General features: G+C 29.5%; 1 protein-coding gene across 2 annotated transcripts; it reads right to left on the bottom strand.

The window, feature by feature from the left end:
• Positions 1 to 46: 46 nt before the first annotated feature.
• Positions 47 to 18,358, bottom strand: LOC127286254 (trafficking protein particle complex subunit 2-like protein). 2 transcript variants are annotated; one of them, XM_051312626.1, is made up of 5 exons: positions 17,978 to 18,357; positions 17,137 to 17,309; positions 4,358 to 4,445; positions 4,203 to 4,282; positions 47 to 280 (listed from the first exon to the last, which is right to left on the bottom strand). In XM_051312626.1, the coding sequence occupies exons 1-5, from the start codon at positions 18,008 to 18,010 to the stop codon at positions 238 to 240; spliced, it is 417 nt and encodes a 138-aa protein (XP_051168583.1). In that variant the 5' UTR covers positions 18,011 to 18,357; the 3' UTR covers positions 47 to 237. The 2 variants fall into 2 exon arrangements, with proteins under 2 accessions (XP_051168583.1, XP_051168585.1); XM_051312628.1 differs by lacking the exon at positions 47 to 280 and adding an exon at positions 2,220 to 3,400 and having other exon boundaries at positions 17,978 to 18,358.
• Between the last annotated feature and the right edge of the window lie 2,881 nt (positions 18,359 to 21,239).

Raw genomic sequence — 21,239 nt, forward strand, 5'->3', positions numbered from 1 at the left:
CAAAATAACTTAGACTATCTGTTGTGAATAATTATTAAAGAAGAAATTTCTATTTTCTAAAGTTTATTGCATTTTTATTGAATTTTATCATTTGAAATGTTTTTTACAAAGTATCATATTTTTTTTCAAAATAGGCAGCAGCAATGTCTTTGGTGAATTATAATGAAATTTCTCCAAAACAATACATAAATAAATAAAAAATAACATTTCTTAAAACTATGAAGTAATACCTAATTATTATACAATTCCCATTATTGACATCACTGATGAGTCAAATGATCTGAAATGAAGAAATAATTAATTTACAAAATATGGATTTGGAGAATGTGAATTTCAAAGTAATATAACCATAACATAAAATTTAAAAACATTAAGTTGTATCGTTGACAGGGGTAGTTATGGAACATCAGAGGTATATATGAAACTCGCAATACTTTTTTAAGTACAATTTTTTTAGAAAATTGTTTCAATTTGATTCTTACTTTAACTGCCATGTCAAAGATTTGACAGACAAAATCTTTGCCATCGGCAGTTAAAGGATTAAATAATATTTTAATATTTTGCCTAAAAAGTAACTTAAATGTTTTTATTTTTATTGTCACTAGCAACTAAAAAAAAAAATTGTTAAACTTCAAAAAAGTGAAAACCTTTTCAATAAAATTTATTAGGAATTAACGGTAACTATACTTAATTGTGCGAATATTTGCGTTTAGTTCACTCATTTTTAATGAGTATTTAAAAAAACGAATAAAAATTAACGTTTCAGTGGTTTGTTTTTATGTATTTTTATGAAGATTTTATGTTAGCAAATATAGAATAAATCTGTTTGAATTTGATCAAGGCGAAACAGCCTAAAAAAATAACAGTTATTAATATTTACACAATTTGAATGTTAAATTAAAAACTTTTTTCCGAGGTTAATTGAAGAGCTTATTAAGAATAAATTTAAATCCTTTAATATTTGTAGATGGTTTTCTTAATATACAGATAAAAAAAATATGTCATACTTGCGATTACAATTAAAATATCAATTTTTTCTATAATTGCCCAAAATGCAAGGCAATTATGGAACAATATTTAAGTTTAAATAGCTCCACCAAAAATTTTATTTTTGTTAATGAAACTTGCAGGAAATATTTAGAAGGATGTTCACAATATACACTACCGACGAAAATTGTGCGACTTCTACTTTTTCGATGACTACAAAACGGATTAAATCTTCAAAAATATTACAACTAAAATGTTTTCCTTTTTATTTTCTGAAAGCTAATAAAATTCTGAAAGAAATGACACCTTGACAAAGAGAATATGTTAATTTTTCAATTATATATATAAGAAAAACTCAATTTTAAATATTTTTACTATTTTTTTATTTCTCTGTCAAAAATTAATATTTTTAAAAGTTCTTGGGCTTATTGGAATGGTATTTTGTTATACAATTCAAATTATTGAAAACAATTCATGTCTACATTCTTTCCTAGTGGGCTCAAAAAAGTAAAAAAATTAAAATTCAATTCTACAACAAAATATAATGTTTAAAAATCAAGAAATAGATCATCTTAAACTTTTCTGACTTAAGTAAGTAAATTTAAGATTTACACATTTTACTGATCATTTTTTGTCATTTAAATATTAATCATAATTTTTTGCCTTTTTTTGAGCCAACTTTCACGGTTTGCATACGCTAAGGAAGAATGTGGACATGAATTGTTTTAAATAATTTAAATGGTATAACAAAATACCATTCCAATGAGCTCAAGAAAGTTGAAAAATATTAATTATTGCCAGATAAATAAAAATAATAGTAAAAACATTGAATATTGGGTTTTTTTTTAGTTATCTAATTCAATAATTAACATATTCTCTTTGTCAAGGTGTCATTTCATTCAGAATTTTATTACCTTTTAGAAAATAAAGAGGAACAAATTTCAGTTTTAATATTTTTGAAGATTTAATCCGTTTTGTAGTCATCGAAAAAGCAGAGGTCGCACAATTTCCGACAGAAGCATATTTGAATATTTAAAAAAAAATATTTAACAATTTAGATTTTTGGTAAAGAAAAAACTGAAAAATCGCGTTTTTTGTTCCATAATTTCCCTGGTCGTCTATAATACTGAAGCAAAATATGATGATCGCTCGAAGTCAAGGAATTAAGACAAAATAAAAACAATTTTTTTAACGTTTGAACAGCACAGCTGCCCTCTTCAGAAACGAAGAAATTTAAATTTATTTAAATATTTACTTTATTAAAATTCATAAAAGTACATCATGAGATTCAATAAGAGAACGTCTTTGACGATGTTTTTCTATAAACACCCACTTGAAATCCCAGATCCACATAAGAATCCACGGAGGTTCCCATGTAAATCCACATATGAGGCATTTTACGTGTAATGTCCTAAGTTGAAAAATTGATTTCTCGAAAAAAGTGTAACTTGAAGAAATTGTTGTACTACCTGATAATAAAATATCTCCAAAAAAATTTTGACTTTTTTGAAATTTTGAGGGAGATAGAGGGGGGTCAATTTTATCACTTTTCCCTGAAACACCGCCTTCTATTTGAATTTTTGCTGTCTATAAATGCAATAAAAAAAATGTTGGCAGGTATGTTTTTTGAAGGTTTTTTCATGCTCTTTCCAATGGTGAATTTTGTTTTTAAAAATTTTTGAATTTTGACCTTGACTTTCTATAATTAAAAATAAATTTGCTATTTTCACTAAAATCGGTCCGTTTTTTTAAAATACATAGTTGCAAACGAAAGCTGAGGTTTTTTCCGATTTGTATATAAATTTTCAGAATGCCGATTTTTTTTGTTTTCGAGATATTAAATGTCAAAGATTTTAATTAGGCGCGCGCGGCGAGGCGGTCGACTCATACCGCGACGCGGTAGCTGTTTACAATGGCGCGCGCGGTCATAAAATATTTGACATTTAATATCTCGAAAACAAAAAAAATCAGCATTCTGAAAATTTATATACAGTTCGGAAGAAACCTCAGCTTTCGTTTGCAATTATGTATTTTAAAAAAACGGACCGATTTTAGTGAAAATAGCAAATTTATTTTTAATTATAGAAAGTGAAGGTCAAAATTCATAAATTTTTAAAAACAAAATTCACCATTGGAAAGAGCATGAAAAAACCTTCAAAAAAAATACCTGCCAACATTTTTTTTTATTGCATTTATAGACAGCAAAAATTCAAATAGTAGACGGTGTCACGGAAAAGTGATAAAATTGACCCCCCTCTATCTCCCCAAAATTTCAAAAAAGGCAAAATTTTTTTGGGGTTATTTTATTATCAGGTAGTACAACAATTTCCCCAAAGTTACACTTTTTTCGAGAAATCAATTTTTCAACTTAGGACATCACACGTAAAATGCCTCATATAAAATGAGGATATTTCTGAAAAACAAGCAAAATTTTTACTTTCGTTTTGAATTTTAATTAATTGATCATGCTAAAAGTTGTGTTTGTACGTGTACTAAAAGTTCTATATAATGGAATAGTCAAAAAAATTTTATATAATAGTTTTGTTCAAAAAACAAAACCCGGTGCACAACTCCACTCTTCCCTATCTTTATTTATGAAAAAAAACTAGATCGATAAGTCATAACCAATCCCTAGAAAGAAATTTCAAATTTTGGACCTCCCCTTATACAATATTCTTGATTTTTTTCGCGCTTCAAAAAGAGGGAGAACAAGTTTAAAAATGATAAACAAATTGTTTAAAAATTAATATTTAAAAAAATGTTTATCTTAAAGTTTAAGGTCTTTTATGTAAAAAACATTCTTAACATTTTTCTCTATTTTTAGTAAGGAAAAAGTTATAATTAAAGCAAAAAAATATTGTTAAAGTTTGTTATTGTAAATTATTTACAAAAATATTAAAAATTTATACGCTAATTTAGCACCAGTATCACTACAATTTACCGAATTTTGAGAAAAATCCGACATTTGGTTAAGTTTAAGTTCTAAATCAATTTCGTTTGCACATTTCCGATGATTTATATTTAAAAGGTGCGAATTTCAAAACACATGCCAGTTTTTTTAATTAAATAAAACACTTTTAACTAAAAACTATTAAAATTCTCGGTCAAGAAAAAAAATTATGTCATTTTTCGGTTTCCCGGGCTGTTTTTCATTTGTCGTAATTTCTTGGTTCAAAGTGATCGTTATATTCTACTTCATTATTAAAAGCATTTACTTTGAATCAATTTGATCTCCAGGTATGTAAAACGGATTACATACAGCATTTGAATAGGCAGCATGAAGTTTTCGGAAAATCTGCAACAGAATAATTATAATTTTCTTAAAATTCAAAGAATGTTTAGACACATTAAGAATTACATTTTTTCTTACCATTCGGACTTCGTTATCTCTCAACGTTACATTCGATGACTGCAAAACTATCACAAATTTAATTTTTGTATTAGCCGCATATCCGTATCTGAAAATGTCAAGTTCATTATTTATTATTATTTTGTAAGTTGTAGTCCACGATAAATTTATTACTTTTCGGAGCACTTTCATCGATTTGTTTGAAACTTGGCAATATTAAATTTGTTAGTCCAAAGTTTAAAAGACCTTATCTTTTAAATAGTTGAAGATAATTGAGTTTGGTATTTTTCTCAAAATACAGGATAACGAGAAGCTTAAAATATCTTCCTAACATATTTTTCATAATTTATTAATTAACAAAGTTATTTAAATAAATAAATATAACTGTTGAGCGAGATGATAAAATTAAATGACTTACGAACTAAAAAATTCCTTACGTTGCATTCTTTGATATTCCAAAGTGGCATCAATGTTACAATAATTGGCTCACTTAATATTTTAGCAATTCTTTACTTGTTTAAAACTAATTTTCAACTCAAACACTATAGTGTTTGTTATGTCCCGTCCGCTTGTCGATGCATGACGTTTTAAGATAGAAAAATTATAAAGTTCATGTTTTAAAATACAAAAAAATGAAAGTTAAAATGTATTAACAGTTTTCACAGGTTATATACAAATCACATAAGAAAATAAAATATACTTTTTTAACCCTTTAATGGCCGAGTTTTTTGTCGTTACTTTAGGCTTATAATGTATATTAGATTTAATTACTAAAGTATTCAGTATGAGAAAAAAATTTTTTTTAACATGTCTCACCCCTTAAAACCACCCCCACGGTACATTACTACCCCAAAAAACTGATATTTAACCAAATTGATGAATTAAATATTTTTCAGCTCTTATCTACTTTTTATTTATTTATAAACATTGCCTGGTTGCTTAAAAATTGAAAAGGATCAATAACCCCTTGAAAACACCCTTAAAGTCAAATAATCATTCCTTGACGGTGAAAGTTTTTGTAAATGATTAAAAAAAATCTATAGATTCTAATTGCTTCTAAATTATAAACAATTATTTGAAAGTTACACAGACATAGATAATAATAATAATAATAATAATAAACTCACCCCCTACCCTTGAAGCCCACCCCTAATTCATAACTATTCTCAGTTTGGAACAATCAAAAAAATAATTTTCACTGATTTTCGAAAATATGAAAAAAAAAATTTTCTATGATAACTAAGTATTAATACTGAATATAAACAACCCCTGAAAAACAACCCTTAAGTCAAATAACCACCCCTTAATGATAAATGTTTTTGTGAATAAATGAAAAAAATTATATGGATTCTAAGTGCTTCTGAATTGTAAAAAAGTATTTCAATGTTTCACAGATATGGATAATAATAATAAACTCACCCCCTACCCTTGAAATCCACCCCTAATTTATAAGTTATAAGATACTGAATTCAGTTTTCAACAATCAAAAAAATAATTTTCACTGATTATTATCATATTGAGAAATGCATTGAGTACATACTCAATGCACTCCCCTCCACGATGGCGTAGAGGGGAGTGCATTGGGTAAATGAAAGGGGGGGGGTACGACAGTAGCAAAGAAGCTCCCATGTGGAACTGCTGTTATAAGGCAATCAGCGCGTCGTTTCGTTTTCTCTGTGTAGCGTTCTCCCACTACCTCACCGATTGAGCCTGGGTCTGTAATTTTCATTTTCATACTAAACTCCTAACAACAGGCACTAAAAGCTACAAAATTAATAGGCAATAATGACACCAGCATTATTTTGCAATTTTAAAAACTGACATCATATTCGTAATTATCGACCCCGAAAACCCCTGAGTAATAAGTTTCAGATGAATCTAATGAAAGTTAATCATTTCGTCCGCCATATTGGATCCGCCATTTTCAATTTTCTAAATCTGATATCGGATTCGTAATCAGCGACCCCGAAAACCCCGCAAGTGACAAGTTTCACATGAATCTAGTGAATTTTTATATTTATCGGTCGCCATATTGGATCCGCCATTTTGAATTCTTAAAGACGGACATCGGATTCGTAATCAGCCACCCCGAAAACCCCCGAGTGATAAGTTTCACGCGAATGTAGTAAATTTTTATAATTATCGGTCGCCATTTTGGTTCCGCCATTTTGAATTTTTGAAAACGGACATCGGATTCGTAATCAGCGACCCCGAAAACCCCCGAGTGATAAGTTTCACGGGAATCTAGTAAATTTTTATAATTATCGGTCGCCATTTTGGATCCGCCATTTTGAATTTTTGAAAACGGACATCGGATTCGTAATCAGCGACCCCGAAAACCCCCAAGTAACAATTTTCAAGCGAATTTATTAATTTTTAAAGGTTTTGGTTTTTAGGGGTAGTTTTAGTTATTTTTCTGCACCCTCGGGTTGAATTTTTAATATTAATTTTTTTTTACAAAGGTTGCAATATTTTTAAACATATGTTACTATGAAAGCCTGAAAAAAAAATTTCTTCTGAAATTTATACCTTTTTTTTCATTTTTCTCATTTTTCGGGTTTTTTGAAGGGGTGTATTTCAAAGAGGGTAGTTTTTTAAAAAAATACATGTATTTACATTTGTTACTCTATCCCTCCCCTTCAAAATGAGATCTTAGTGGAGTTAATCGATTAAGTTTTAAGAAAGTTATGATTTTTTGAAGTAGGTGGGACGTATGTGTCCCACTGGCCATGAAAGGGTTAAAGTTATATTGTTATCACTTATTGTTTTTTGAAAGGCAATTTCTTTTTCTACTGAAAATGATAATTTACAGGATAAAAAGAAAATACACTTTAATTTTGAGTTGAAACTGAAAAAACACTCTCACTCTCACTTAAAAATTTTTCTCTCTCACTCTCACTCAAAAATTTTTCTCTCTCACTCTCACTCAAAAATTTTTCTTTCTCACTCTCACTCAAAAATTTTCCTCTCTCATTCTCACTCTCACTCTCACTTAAAAATTTTTCTCTCATTCTCACTCTCACTCAAAAATTTTTAACTCTCAATCTTACTCTCACTCTCATTCAAAAATTTATCTCTCTCGCACTCACTCTCACTCAAAAATTTTTCACTATCCTTCTCTTTCACTCAAAAATTTTTTTCTCTCACTCTCACTCAAATTTTTCACTATCATTCTCACTCTCATTCAAAAATTTTTCACTCTAACTTTCACATTCACTCAATAAATTTTCTCTCTCACTTTCACGTTCTTTAAAAAAAATTTCACTCTCACTGTCACTGAAAAAATTTTTACTCTCACTTTAAAAGATTTTAACTCTTATCCTTACTTTTACTCTAAAAATTTTCACTCACACTCTTACTTTGACTCAATAAATTTTCACTCTCACTTTCGCTTAAAAATTTTTCACTCTCCCTTTCTTTCAAAAATTTTTCACTCTCACTTTCTCTCAAAAAAGTTTCACTCTTTCTGTCACTCATTTTCAGTAATCACAAGTTTATTATAAATTTATTTATTATTATTTAAGTATTTTTTTATTTAATTTTTTATTGTATTATTAAAATTAATATTATTATTAATTACGATTAATATTAAAATTAATAATTCGTCACATAACTGCGAATCAATTCAATTTTATTTGAACTAAAAATTGTTATTTTTTAATAGTGTTAAATTCTATTGTTTATATAAGTATATACTGTTACATTATACGAAGACAAAAAAGGTACGTATTTTCAGATTAAATAGTAAAATTGAAAGAGAGTATCAGAGAGTGTTAAAACTTTAGTAAAAGGTAAAGTAAGAGTGTAAGATTAAGTAAGAAAAATTTTTTTTTAATAAAATTGAAAGTGATAAAGTGAGTGTGAAAACAAAAAAAATTTCATGAAATTGAAAATTTTTTCAAAGTGTAATTGAAAATGCGAGAAAAAATTATAGTGAATGTTGGAGTAAAGGTGAAAATTTTTGTTCGAAAGTGAAAATGAAATTATGTGTGGGAGTCCGAGTGAAATTTTTCTGAATTGAAATGAAAAGGAATTTTTTAGTTAAGCTGAAAATTGTAAGTGAAAGGGAAGAATTTTTGAGTGAAAGTGAGAGAGACAAATTTTAATGTGAGAGTTAGAGAAAAAAATTTCTATTTACAATGAATGTGACAGGGAAAATTTTTTATTGAAAATGAGAGTGAAAACTTTTTGAGTGAAAGTAAGAGTAAATATTTTTAAGTGAGAGTAAGAGGGAATAATTTTTGAGTGAAAGTTTTAGTGAAAAATTTTTGAGTGAGTGAGAGTGAGAGTGAAAAATTTTTGGAAAAGAGTAAGAGTGAGGGTGAGAGTGAGAGAGAAAAATATTTGAGTGAGAATGAAAGTGAGATTGAAAAATTTTTGAGTGAGAGTGAAAGTAATAATGAAAAATTTTTGAGTGGAAGTGGGAAGTGAAAGTGAAGAATTTTTGAATGAGAGTAAGAATGATAGTGAAAAATTTTTGAGTGAGTGTGAGAGTGAGAGAGAAAAATTTTTGAGTGAGAGTGTGGGTGAGAGTTACGTGAACGCACCCCTATTTGGCCGAGACACTACATTAATCTATTTCCATGTATTTTTCCCGCTGAATCCGAATCCCAAGTCAGAATTGTTAGATTCGCTCAATTTTTTGAGATAATTGCAAAAAAACTCAAGTAACAAAAACTCAAAATACTCGAAATCAGTTTTTTGGAATTATCTTCAAAATTTGAGCCAATCTGTCAATTGAGGGGCCGCATTCCGTAAATGCAATGTAGACATCGGAAATTTCAACCAATTTAAATAAAATTTTTTTTAAATTGAAGGTTAGATTAAAGGTTGGATCTTATATCTAAATTTTCAAGGTAATTTGTAAAACTTTTTTTCTAAATCCTTTCTAACTCTTTATAAAAATTTGTAGTAACCTTTACATTCCTTGTTGCAGTGGAATGATGACTTCTCCTTATTTCAAGAATGGTTTAAACTGGACAAAAATTGACAAACATCCTACTTTCAAGGGTTAAAAATATTTTCAACAGAGAGCGCTTCACAGTAACGGACATCCCAAAATGTTTGTCTAAATAAATTTGTAACCTTGTCATTAAAAATCACTATTCTCTTTCTTTCCTGTACCCTTAGTTCAGAGCCTGCTGCTCTGTAAATGAAACAGCAATTCACTGAATCACCGAGCGGCCATAAATAAAATAAAATATTATTTCGTTAATTATTCCTCTATTTGAGACGTAACATTGCTGCGTGCATCAGCTTTTATCATGTATTTAGTAAAAAATATTCAAAATCATAAAAGACTTATTTATTACATATTTTTATCCAAAAAAATAATTCAGATATTGTTGTTAATCTCTTTAGCATCTATGTGTGACATTAACCTCACGCACCAAAATAAAGCTATTTCCTATAATTTTTTTATCCCTAAGGAATATATTGATCTACATTTTTTGAGCTTAATATAACATACATAAACTGTAGGAAAATAATTTTTTTAGTTATTATAACAAATTTATTGATTTACTTTTACACCATTAAAATATCATGGAAAAAAGACGTGTTGTATCTGCGCTGATGACTATTGATAGAAGAATAATCCAAATCACAAAAACCAAAGCCATTTAGGTTCAATGAAACACTGGCTATCGTCCGAAATAGGATTTTGGACCCGTTATTTTGAATTTTGAAAAACTAATGTCATATTCGTAATCAGCGACCTCGAAAACCCCCAAGTAATTAATTTAAGCCAGATTCATCGACTTTTAAAAATTTATTAACTTATTTGTTTATAACAAATACATTAATGTTTTTTTACTGTAATATTACAAAAAAAGTTCATTTTAATTGCTGCTTAAGTGATTTATGAACTTTTAAAATGAAATTTTATCTGTTTATGAAAAATATCATTCTCCAAAAGTTCATGAAAATTATATTTTATTTTGTTAATTAAATATTTAAACAACAGAATTTTTTGCCAAATTTAAGATGATTAATATGTAGTCGATTACTTTACCTTTAATTAAAAAAAAATTTATTTAAATTGGTTGAAATTTGCAATCTCTATATTGCATTTATTCTAGGGGCCAACTCTGCGACGTCTTGAACATCTATAACTCCTTATGGAATGCGGCCCCTTAATTCCGACTTCGAATTCGGATTCAGCGTAAAAAAAATACATGAAAATGCACTATCGTAGTGTTTCGGCAAAAAAAAATTTCTTTGAGCTAATCGCCAAAAACTAATAAAAATCCTGAATAAGGGGCACAGATAATTTTTTTTTCCAAAACAATACGATAGTGTATTTCTTTTTATTTTTTCGTGATGAATCCGAATTCGAAGTCAGAATTGCCAGATTGGCTCAAATTTTGAAGATAATTCCAATAAACTGAATTTAAGTTTTAGGTCACTTGAGTTTTTTGCAATTATCTTAAAACTTTGAGCGAATCTAACATTTCTGACTTTGGATTCGGATTCAGTGACAAAAAATACATAGAATTACACTAGCTCAGTGTCATTCATAAATTTTTTCACTTTTTGATTTTATTTTTCTTTCTGAGCAGTTTTTTGAGTTTATCTCAAAACTAAAAACCAATCTGACAATTCTGACTTCGGATTCGGATTCAGCGGGAAAAAATACATGGAAATAGAATAGTGTAGTGTCTCGGCCAGACAACTTTTTACTTTTTGTGTGCCTGTGTTATGAGTGGTTCCTGACCAGACATCCTTCACTACTGTCCGATTCATTAATGTCTAAGACATCACTGAAAACTTTCTAGACAGGAATGGTTCATGTCCAGACAGCAAAGAGTAATGTCTAAATGAAAAAGATCTTTTGGACAGGAACCATTCATGTCCGGATGCTACTGATCAGAATTCCTCTTTTATCGAGCCTCGTCTCGCCCCACTCTGGAGACTTTGCATTAAAGTCGCCAGTGACGAGAACATCCAACTTGGAATCTCGTAGGCTCGATTCGTGGTCCTGTATATCGGATTCGAAGTCTGTCAGTGGATCATTTGGCGAGAAGTAGCAGCTATACATACGTATGTTAGCCACCTCCACCCAAACAAATCCACTGCTCGTCTCGAGGAACTTGTTAACCCGCAATTCTGGGTTGCACACCTTGATGGCGGCTCTCTTCGCCTTGTCCTGATACCAGGGAGCGAGATCGCCTCCTCGATACTGCTCACTGCAGAACAGGATATCGATCTCATTTTCCCTGGCTGTTTGCATCAGGAGGACCTGTGCATCCTTACTTGTATGCAGGTTGACCTGAAGAAGCTTTAAGGATTTGCCCTTTTAATCCTCTCCAGTTCCTCCCTGTAAACCGGACAGGAAACTTTTCCACTTACATGGTCCGTTTCGGTCGTCTCGAAGTCGGCACATGTCAAGCACTTGGGATGTTGCACCGGACAGCTCTTCGCGAAATGGCCCTCCCCACCACACTTTCGACAGTTATTAGTCCTGTCGCGGCCTTTGCAGGTTCGGATTATGTGTCCGTAGACAAGGCACCTGTGACACCTTGTCACTTCCAGATGCGTACGAATTGGTGCGTTTATCCAGCCAATTCGTACTTTTCCCATCCTCAAAAGAGCATCAGTATCCGCCACAGCAAGACGGACCAGTGCCACCTTTGTTCCACTAAAACGTGGCAAGAGTCGACACGTCATTTCCAAGTCGGACTTGCCCAACTCCTTTTTCAAGGCTGAAAACACGTCATCCACGGAGTGAATTCGTCGAGATCCTTTATCTCGATGGTCCTTCTATTAACAAGAGCCGTAACCTCAGCCTTGTCGAGCAAAGCAGAGGTCAAAGCTCCTGCAAACTTGGAGGTCTCTCCTCCTTTCTTAACTACTAGAAGAACCTTCTTCTTTAGAGTTCTTCTAATCCTCAGGACCTCGGTAACAGACTCTTCTGGCCTCACTGCAGTTTTCATTATAGTAAGGATTTCGGCGTAGGACTCTGGGTGCCTCGCCGATATCTTCACTGCCTCCGTAGTCCTGAGCCTAGAAGGGCGACCCTGAAGCTCTTTATTTTTTTCTTTTTTAGAAGCTTTTTCTTTTTTGCCTCCTTTTTTTTATTTGTGACGACCCTGAAGTCGTCACCCTTCGCCGGGACTTTACCTGAGGCTACATCAAAGTATGTTGGTTTAGGAGCCACCTCCAATTGTACCTCATTAGTTCCATCCAGTAATTGAGGAGTTTGCGCAGGAGCCTCCTTACGCTTAACCCTCTTTTCTGTTGGAGTCACCGGCTGGGGACTTGCATCTGGGCTAGTTCCATCTCTGCGACGTTTTTTACCGTCCCTTTGATCATGCAGATCCTTTGCTGCACTGACCTTCAGTACGGGCGTTCCAGAATTTGAATTTCGCTGCTCCGGGACTATGACGGGCTCGGGAATAAAACGCAAGTTATTGCGAATTATATCGAACGCCTTCCCCAAAGCAGCCATTCCTTCTTGAACGCCCTTACTAATGTTTTTTTGCTTCTTACAAGCCTGGCGCATACTTTCCAAGACTTGTGGAATGATTTCAAACTGTTCAGCAACATTCACTTCGAAGCTACTCGACAACTCTTCGTTCCTTCTTTGTTTTTGCCCCCCCCCAAAATCCGTGGAGCCTGCACCGGCTACCGAGGCTTTCACTCGATCAGAACCAGTGGCGGGATTACCCTCTTCTAAGGTACCCACTTGGAGTAATTTATTATTATTTGTAATTTCCATATTGTATTTTTCCCGTAACGTGGGATGTTTGGGCTTATTTGGTCAGGGAACCACCCTGGTTATTGGTTGTCCTTTAGTAAAAGCCCCACCACCACGACAAGGTCAACCAAGAATATCCATGATATACATGATTCTTGGCAGCGGACCACCATCGGCAGGGATTATTATTATTATTATGTATTAAACGATTAAAAAAAATTTCGACATTTTTTGGGTCAAATTTCAAAATTTCTTTCAACTACATAACACTTTGAAAGGATATGTTTTTTGAACAATAACATTAAAATTTTATTGAGATCCAATTAATTGTTTCAGAAATATTAATGTTTAAAAAATAACTGTCAAAAATTTCAATATGGCGTAACATTTACAATTTTGAAAATTTTCAAAAATCCTTTGGAACTTCCATTTCTTATATCCAATACTACAATTTTGCAAAATTACAGATAAATCCAAAGACCCCTTGCAAATTGTGATATTTCTGACGAAGTCTTACCCAATAATAAGATTAATAATAATAATATGTAAACTCAAATTTGAAACATTATTTTTAAAACAACATTTGAAAATTATAATTTAATAATAAAATTAATTATTCTACAGACTTTGTAGAATAGAATACGTACATTAGAGTTCTAGCGGAACGTAACGCTGCGCCTGTCACTACGTACTACATGCGCCATGAGCGCTGTCAAAAATGTTTAAATAAACCAATTGTCGAAAGCGTGCCATTTTTTTCCTCGACGGAATATTATTCAGAAGGGTTTTAAGTATATGAAGCTATTTTTTTCATTTTGAAATTCGATTGTTTTCATGGTTTTTTACTAATTGATTGTAAATAAACAATTTTTTTTGCACCAAAAAATATAAATAAAACTATGGTTTAAGACAGAGAAGAATGCCTTTTAGATCACTAAAATCGACCAATAAATTTCTTTGAAATTAATTTTTTTAAAAAAAGGGTCATGAGGTATGATTATGTTTATCAATATGTTTTGTGAGTGCACCCGGCTGAAAAAACTTGAACAAGAAAATTTACAAGTTCTTGTACATGTTCATTAATGAACTTGTACATTTTCTTGTACATGTTCAAACAATGTTCTTGAACAAGTTCAGCATCCAGAATTGAGACATGTTCTTGTATCAGAACTTGTACAAGATCCTGGACAAGAAAATGTACAGATTTTTGTGCAGGTTTCATGTACAAGTACTTTTACATGAACACGTTTATGTTCTTGTACAAGAACATTTGTTTAAAAATGTTTTTGAAAAAAATTTGAAATTTTAATAAGCTATACCCGGCTGAAAAAACTTGTACAAGAAAATGTACAAGTTCTTGTACATGTTCATTAATGAACTTGTACATTTTCTTGTACATGTTCATTAATGAACTTGTACATTTCCTTGTACATGTTCAAGTAATGTTTTTAACAAGTTCAGCATCCGGAATTGAGACATATTCTTGTACCAGAACTTGTACAAGATCATGGATACGAAAATATACTTGTACAAGAGAATGTACATGTTCTTGTACATATTTTTTGTGCAGGTTTCATGTACAAGTACTTTTACATGAACACGTTTATGTTCTTGTACAAGAACATTTGTTTAAAAATGTTTTTGAAAAAAATTTGAAATTTTAATAAGTTATAATTATGAAGACTCTTCACTTATGCATGCTAAAAATTATTGCGCAGCTGTAAAGGCTCAAGAAAACTACCCGGCTGTAAAAACTTGTACAAGAAAATGTACAAGTTCTTGTACATGTTCAATAATGAACTTGTACATTTTCTTGTACATGTTAAAGTAATGTTCTTAAACAAGTTCAGCATCCGGAATTGAGACAGGTTCTTGTATCAGAACTTGTACAAGATCCTGGACAAAAAATATACTTGTACAAGAAAATGTACATGTTCTTGTACCTATTTTTTGTGCAGGTTTCATGTACAAGTACTTTTACATGAACACGTTTATATTCTTGTACAAGAACATTTGTTTAAAAATGTTTTTAAGAAAAATTTGAAATTTTAATAAGTTGTAATTATTAAGACTCTTCACTTATGCATGCTAAAGATTATTGCGCAGCTGTAGAAGCTTAAGAAAACTACTGCGCAGCCTTTAAAGTTAAAAATTTTAAATTTAAAAAATATCAATGAACCTGTACAAGAATATCTTTTACATCTGGTACAAGAAAATGTACATGAAACCTGCACAAAAAAATATGTACAAGAACATGTACATTTTCTTTTACAAGTATATTTTCTTGTCCAGGATCTTGTACAAGTTCTGGTACAAGAACATGTCTCAATTCCGGATGCTGAACTTGTTCAAGAACATTACTTGAACATGTACATGAAAATGGACAAGTTCATTAATGAACATGTACAAGAACTTGTACATTTTCTTGTACAAGTTTTTTCAGCCGGGTACTGCGCAGCCTTTAAAGTTTTTCATTTTTAATTTAAAAAACATAAATGAACATGTACAAGAACATGTTCCACATCTGGTATAAGAAAATTTACATGAAACCTGCACAAAAAATATGTACAAGAACATGTACATTTTCTTGTACAAGTATATTTTCTTGTTCAGGATCTTGTACAAGAACATGTCTCAATTCCGGATGCTGAACTTGTTCAAGAACATTACTTGAACATGTACAAGAAAATGTACAAGTTCATTAATGAACATGTACAAGAAATTGTACATTTTCTTGTACAAGTTTTTCCAGCCGGGTAATTACTCTTCACTTATGCATGCTAAAAATTATTGTGCAGCTGTAAAGGCTTAAGAAAACTACTTCGCAGCCTTTAAAGTTTTTAATTTTTAATTTAAAAAACATAAATGAACATGTACAAGAACATATTCCACATCTGGTACAAGAAAATGTACATGAAACCTGTACAAAAAAATAGGTACAAGAACATGTACATTTTCTTGTCTAGGATCTTGTACAAGTTCTGGTACAAGAACATGTCTCAATTCCGGATGCTGAACTTGTTCAAGAATATTATTTGAACATGTACAAGAAAATGTACATTTTCTTGTACAAGTTTTTTCAGCCGGGCAGTTTGTTTATCATATGCTTTTAGGTAATTTCTTTTATGTTCATATATTCTATTTTTGAAACATCTTTTTGTTTGTCCTATATATGGTCGTTGACAATCTTTGCATGGAATTGAGTAAACTATATCGGAATTTTGTTATTTCGTTAATTTATCTTTCTTACTTGTGAAAATATTTGATAGACCGTTAGTTGTTTTAAAAGATGAATTAATTTGTTCTTTTTTTAACAATTTAGAGATTTTTTTCTGATCAGGATTGGATATATGGTAATGATAAAAAATGTTTTTGTTGAACGGTATTTAGTGATGATATTTGTTGTGGAGGGTTATTGTTAATACTGACAAGTTTCAAATAAATCAGTGAGGGTGCTCCTAAAAGTAGTGAATTTTTTCGTGGACTACCACATAATATAATTATTCGTTACTTATTCCCTTTTCTTTAATAAAATAAAAATTTGTTATTAATTATTTATTAATTTGTAATGTACACGGGTTTTAAAAATAGAAAAAAATTGAAAAGAAAAAATTTTAACAATCGTTGCACAAACTTTGATGATACCAAAAATAAGAACTAGCTAGCAATGTTATTTGTATTTATAAGAGTATCTTTCATAATGACATAGTGAATGCACTCAATATTGTATTAAAGAAATCCAAATTAGTACAGAGAAGATTTTTTAATTTTATTTAATTCATAAAATTATAATAAAAAGAATAGATCTAGAATTTCAAAGAGTTAATTAATTTAATAACTTTTATTTTAAAAAAATATTATTTAATACGTGAATGATTTTTAAAAATATTTTAAAAACTTAAATTTTTACTTCAATTTAAAAAAATGAAATAACAATTTAATTTACGAAATTAAGATGAAATTAATAATAAAACATTATGTTTTAAAACTGGAAAATTGTTTTAAAAACTGAAAAATTCCAGTACAATTTTTAAAATTACGAAGGGAAAAAAGTAGAAATCTTAATATTTAAAAGTATTAAATTTTTAAATTTTAAACTTACATTTTATAATCTTCTGTGGAATAAAGCATTCCGAGAAATAATTCTCTAACATCATTTGCAATTTTGTTTCCAACATTTAATTTTTCCTCTATAATATCAATAGATGTGTGAACTTTGTAGTGAAATTTTAATTCATCCGTTTCATTTACACATCTTATATATTTGGGAGAGTTCTATTAATAAAATAAAATTTTTAATTAATAATATTTAAAATATAATTAATACTTAATAATGAATTCAACAAATAAAAATATCAATAAATATAGGAATAAGATTTTGATTTATATAATTATAACCAAAAATGAATATGAAATTTGAATATAATATAAATATATTCATAAATACAGAACAATTAATTAATAAAATAATCGCTGGCTCTATACCTACGCTAACGTAAACTGATTTCCAAAACTATAGTTACGCGAAGTGTAAATACACTTCATCATTACACTAGCGTAGTAAAAAACATGTGAATGCAAAATAGTAAACGTAAGCGTAAAGTACTGCTCGCTTTTCTTTTTAAAAAAACCTTGGCGAGAGGGGGTGGATATGGCCGAAAGTATTTTGCGAAATTCGTTGGATCCTGAATAATGGTGAATTTTTTTTTTACGATAAGTGAAAAGTGAAACTTACCCCACGGGTGTCACTTTTCGAAACTTTTTTCATTTCGCGTAGGTTTAGTTTTGGGAGATCGGTTTACGTTAATTTTTCATTTCGCTGTCACTTCGCGTAGGTTTAGTTTTGAAATATCAGCTTACGTTAGCGTAGAAATAGGCACTTCGTAAAACAATTAGATCTTTCATTTCGTAACCTACAAAAATATAAAAATTGTCATACTTACATCCTTACCGATAACAGCAATACACACGGCCATTGTAAAATTAACAAATTTTTAAATATAAAAATTGAAAAAATATCACAATCACTGTAACGTTACTAATAATTATCTCATGTTATTAATATGATCTTATAAGAAATGTAACCACTGAACTCTAAAAATCAATTTAACTAAAGTATTTTTTAACGTAATTTTCTCTTCTTCACTAAATATATTAAGTTTTCACATTAATTTAATCCATTGAATCTGAAAGCCCAATTGTTTTGATCAACAATGGTTTTCCAAATTGTTAGAATTTAAATTTTTGGTTATGTTCATACTGCTGATTTTACACTCACCGAAAACTGAGCGAGCGGTCCGCATTTGCGATACGTTTTTTATATATATATATATATAGATATAATTTAAAGGCCTTTCTCCAATAGGTTCCTAAATGTTTGCGTTGCGTACACGTCGCATTGGTTCCCATGAGGCCTTTCTCCAATAGGATCCTAAACTCTTGCGTTGCGTATGCATTGCGTCGGTTGCTATTGGCAACCAATGCTAAAATCAACGCGTCAGTTACGCAACGCAAAGTTTAGGTTCCTATTGGAGAAAGGCCTTGATGCTGACTCTACATTGACTGCGCAAACGTGTACGTGAACGTGAACGTGCTGACGTCACCCATTTGAATAACATTGTGACGTCAGCACGTTCACGTTCACGTACACGTTTACGCAGCCAATGTAGAGTCAGCATGAAATTTAGCGTTGGTGACTTCATACTAGGGATGGAAAAGTCGACTTCGACTTTAGTCGAAAGTCGACTTTCGATACTAAAAAGTCGACTTTTCGCGGTCGACTTTGATTCGGTCGAAGTCGATGAAAGTCGATCTTCGTCGGTCGACTTCTCGACTTTCTGTCAACATGAAAAACAACTGACACGTGATAAACACGCATGACGAAACTGTGGACTAACGGTTTTCGGGACGTTATATATTATTTTTCGTACATTGTGTTGCACGACATTATTTTTAATTAAATATTAAGCACATGGGTCCTAGTGCTGTTTGGATTTATTTTTCAAAAATTGGTGACGGCAGTAAAGTGCAGTGTACAGAATGTAAAAAGGAAATGTGTTTTAATAAGAATATTTAAATAATATTTAATAACAATAATTTCGATTGAATTATAATTATAATTAGATGATAAAGAATAATTTTAATATTTTAAAATAGAATGTTTTTACCATTAATGTAGAAATATAATCAATTACATTAAAAATGTTTATTCTGGATTTTTCCTTTCATAGTTAAGTATTACTTATTGTAATATAATTAAATTTAAGTTCATCAAATTAGATTTTTCTTAAAAAAATGATTCAGAGATAATTATTAATAAGTTATAAATGAATATTCTTAAAATAAATATGATTTCAAAAAAAGTCGATAAAAAGTCGACTTTTTTTACAAAGTCGACTTCGGTCGACTTTAAAAAGTCGAAAGACTTAAAGTCGATTGTAAAGTCGAAAGTCGACTTTTCGTTTCCCCTTTCCATCCCTACTTCCAAGAAGACTAGAACCAGGAGGGGAAACTCCGTTGTAAAGATGCGGCGTGACAAACAAGCCACTAGAAGGCGTGGCTTATCGTTCGTGCATTGCTATTCAGACGAATTTCAGTGTTCTGCGCATACTTTCTTGACACTGATATTTGAAATGTAGCAGACGCTGTTTTTAAGTTTCTGTTTATGCGGTTATGGCAAATGGTTTACCCATAAATTTTTTGATGCGATTATATTTAATTAATTATATGTAACTAGCAAAATTAAACGCGCGCAAGCGCGCCAAATTGAGTGTTTAATTGTTTGTTATAAAGAAATTAAAGATTAATATTATCAATAATAATTTAATTTATTAGAATATTATTACATATTAAATGATAATAATGAAAATTATATGTTTACAAGCCTCGGATTATACGACTTTTTCTGACTTTTTTCAAAAATAAGACTTTTATCGACTTCTTTTAATAAAATGCGACATTTTTTTTAACATTTGAAAGAAATGTAAATAAAATACATTTTTCTAGTATAAAATGTAGATCTTCATCATATCTTCTTCAATTAAATTATTTAACAAATTTTAAACTAAAATGATTCTTCACTACATTAATTAATTTTAATAATTTTAATGAAATACATCACAAATTCAATTATATCAAAATTATTTTTCAATTAAAATTTTTATGAAATTTAACAATTGTTTATAATTTTTAAAAAAAAATATCACAATAAAATTTAATTATTTTTTAAAAATTTCAATTCAAAATAAACTAAAATTCAATTATTACCCAAAATTTTTATTCAAAATCAATTAAAAATCCAATAATTATACAAAATTTTCAATTTAAAATTTAATTATTTACCAAGTTTTCAATTTAAAATGAAATAAAATTCAATTATTTTCTAAAATTTCTATTCAAAATTAATTAACCAAATTTTCAATCAAAAATGAACTTAAATTAAATTATTATCCAAAATTTCAATTAAAATTTAATTATTTACCAAGTTTTCAATTTAAAATGAAATAAAGTTCAATTATTTTCTAAAATTTCTATTCAAAATTAATTATCCAAATTTTCAATCAAAAATGAACTTCAATTAAATTATTATCCAAAATTTCAATTAAAATTCAATTATTTCCCAAAAATTTTCAATTTAAAATCAAATATAATTTCATTATTCTCAAAAATTGGAATTCAAAATTAATTGAATTTTCAATAATTTGAATTTAAAAGCATCTAAAATTTAATTATTTCTAAAATTTTACATCGAAATTTTTTTTTTTTTGAAATTTCATAATTTCAATTATAACTCTAAGGAAATTCAATTATTTTTAACTATTTTAATAATATTCTTTGAAAATTCAACTATCTGAAACCATTTTTCAAATTATTGTATTTTGTCCGCATTTTCTAATAAATTTTTAGTGAAATCATCTAAAATTTTAATTACAAAACACTTAAAGTTTCAATTAATTTCAAAAATCTCAATTTTAAATATTTGAAAATTCAATTAAATTTAAAAAATGTTTTCCAAAAATTGTTTGATAAATTATTTTCAGTTCTGGAAAATTTAATAATTGTTTGAAAATTAACAATATCTTTGAAATTTAATTATTTCTAAAAATTTCAATTTTAACCCTTCGAAAAGGATTATTATTAAAAAAAAAAAAAATTTTATTTAAAAATCTGTAAAATATTTTTGTTAAAATAAAAAACAAATCCACT

The sequence above is a fragment of the Leptopilina boulardi genome, unplaced genomic scaffold (assembly GCF_019393585.1).
Source record: "Leptopilina boulardi isolate dan_hultmark-lab unplaced genomic scaffold, ZJU_Lbou_2.1 LbouV2_351, whole genome shotgun sequence".
NCBI lineage: Eukaryota > Metazoa > Arthropoda > Insecta > Hymenoptera > Figitidae > Leptopilina > Leptopilina boulardi.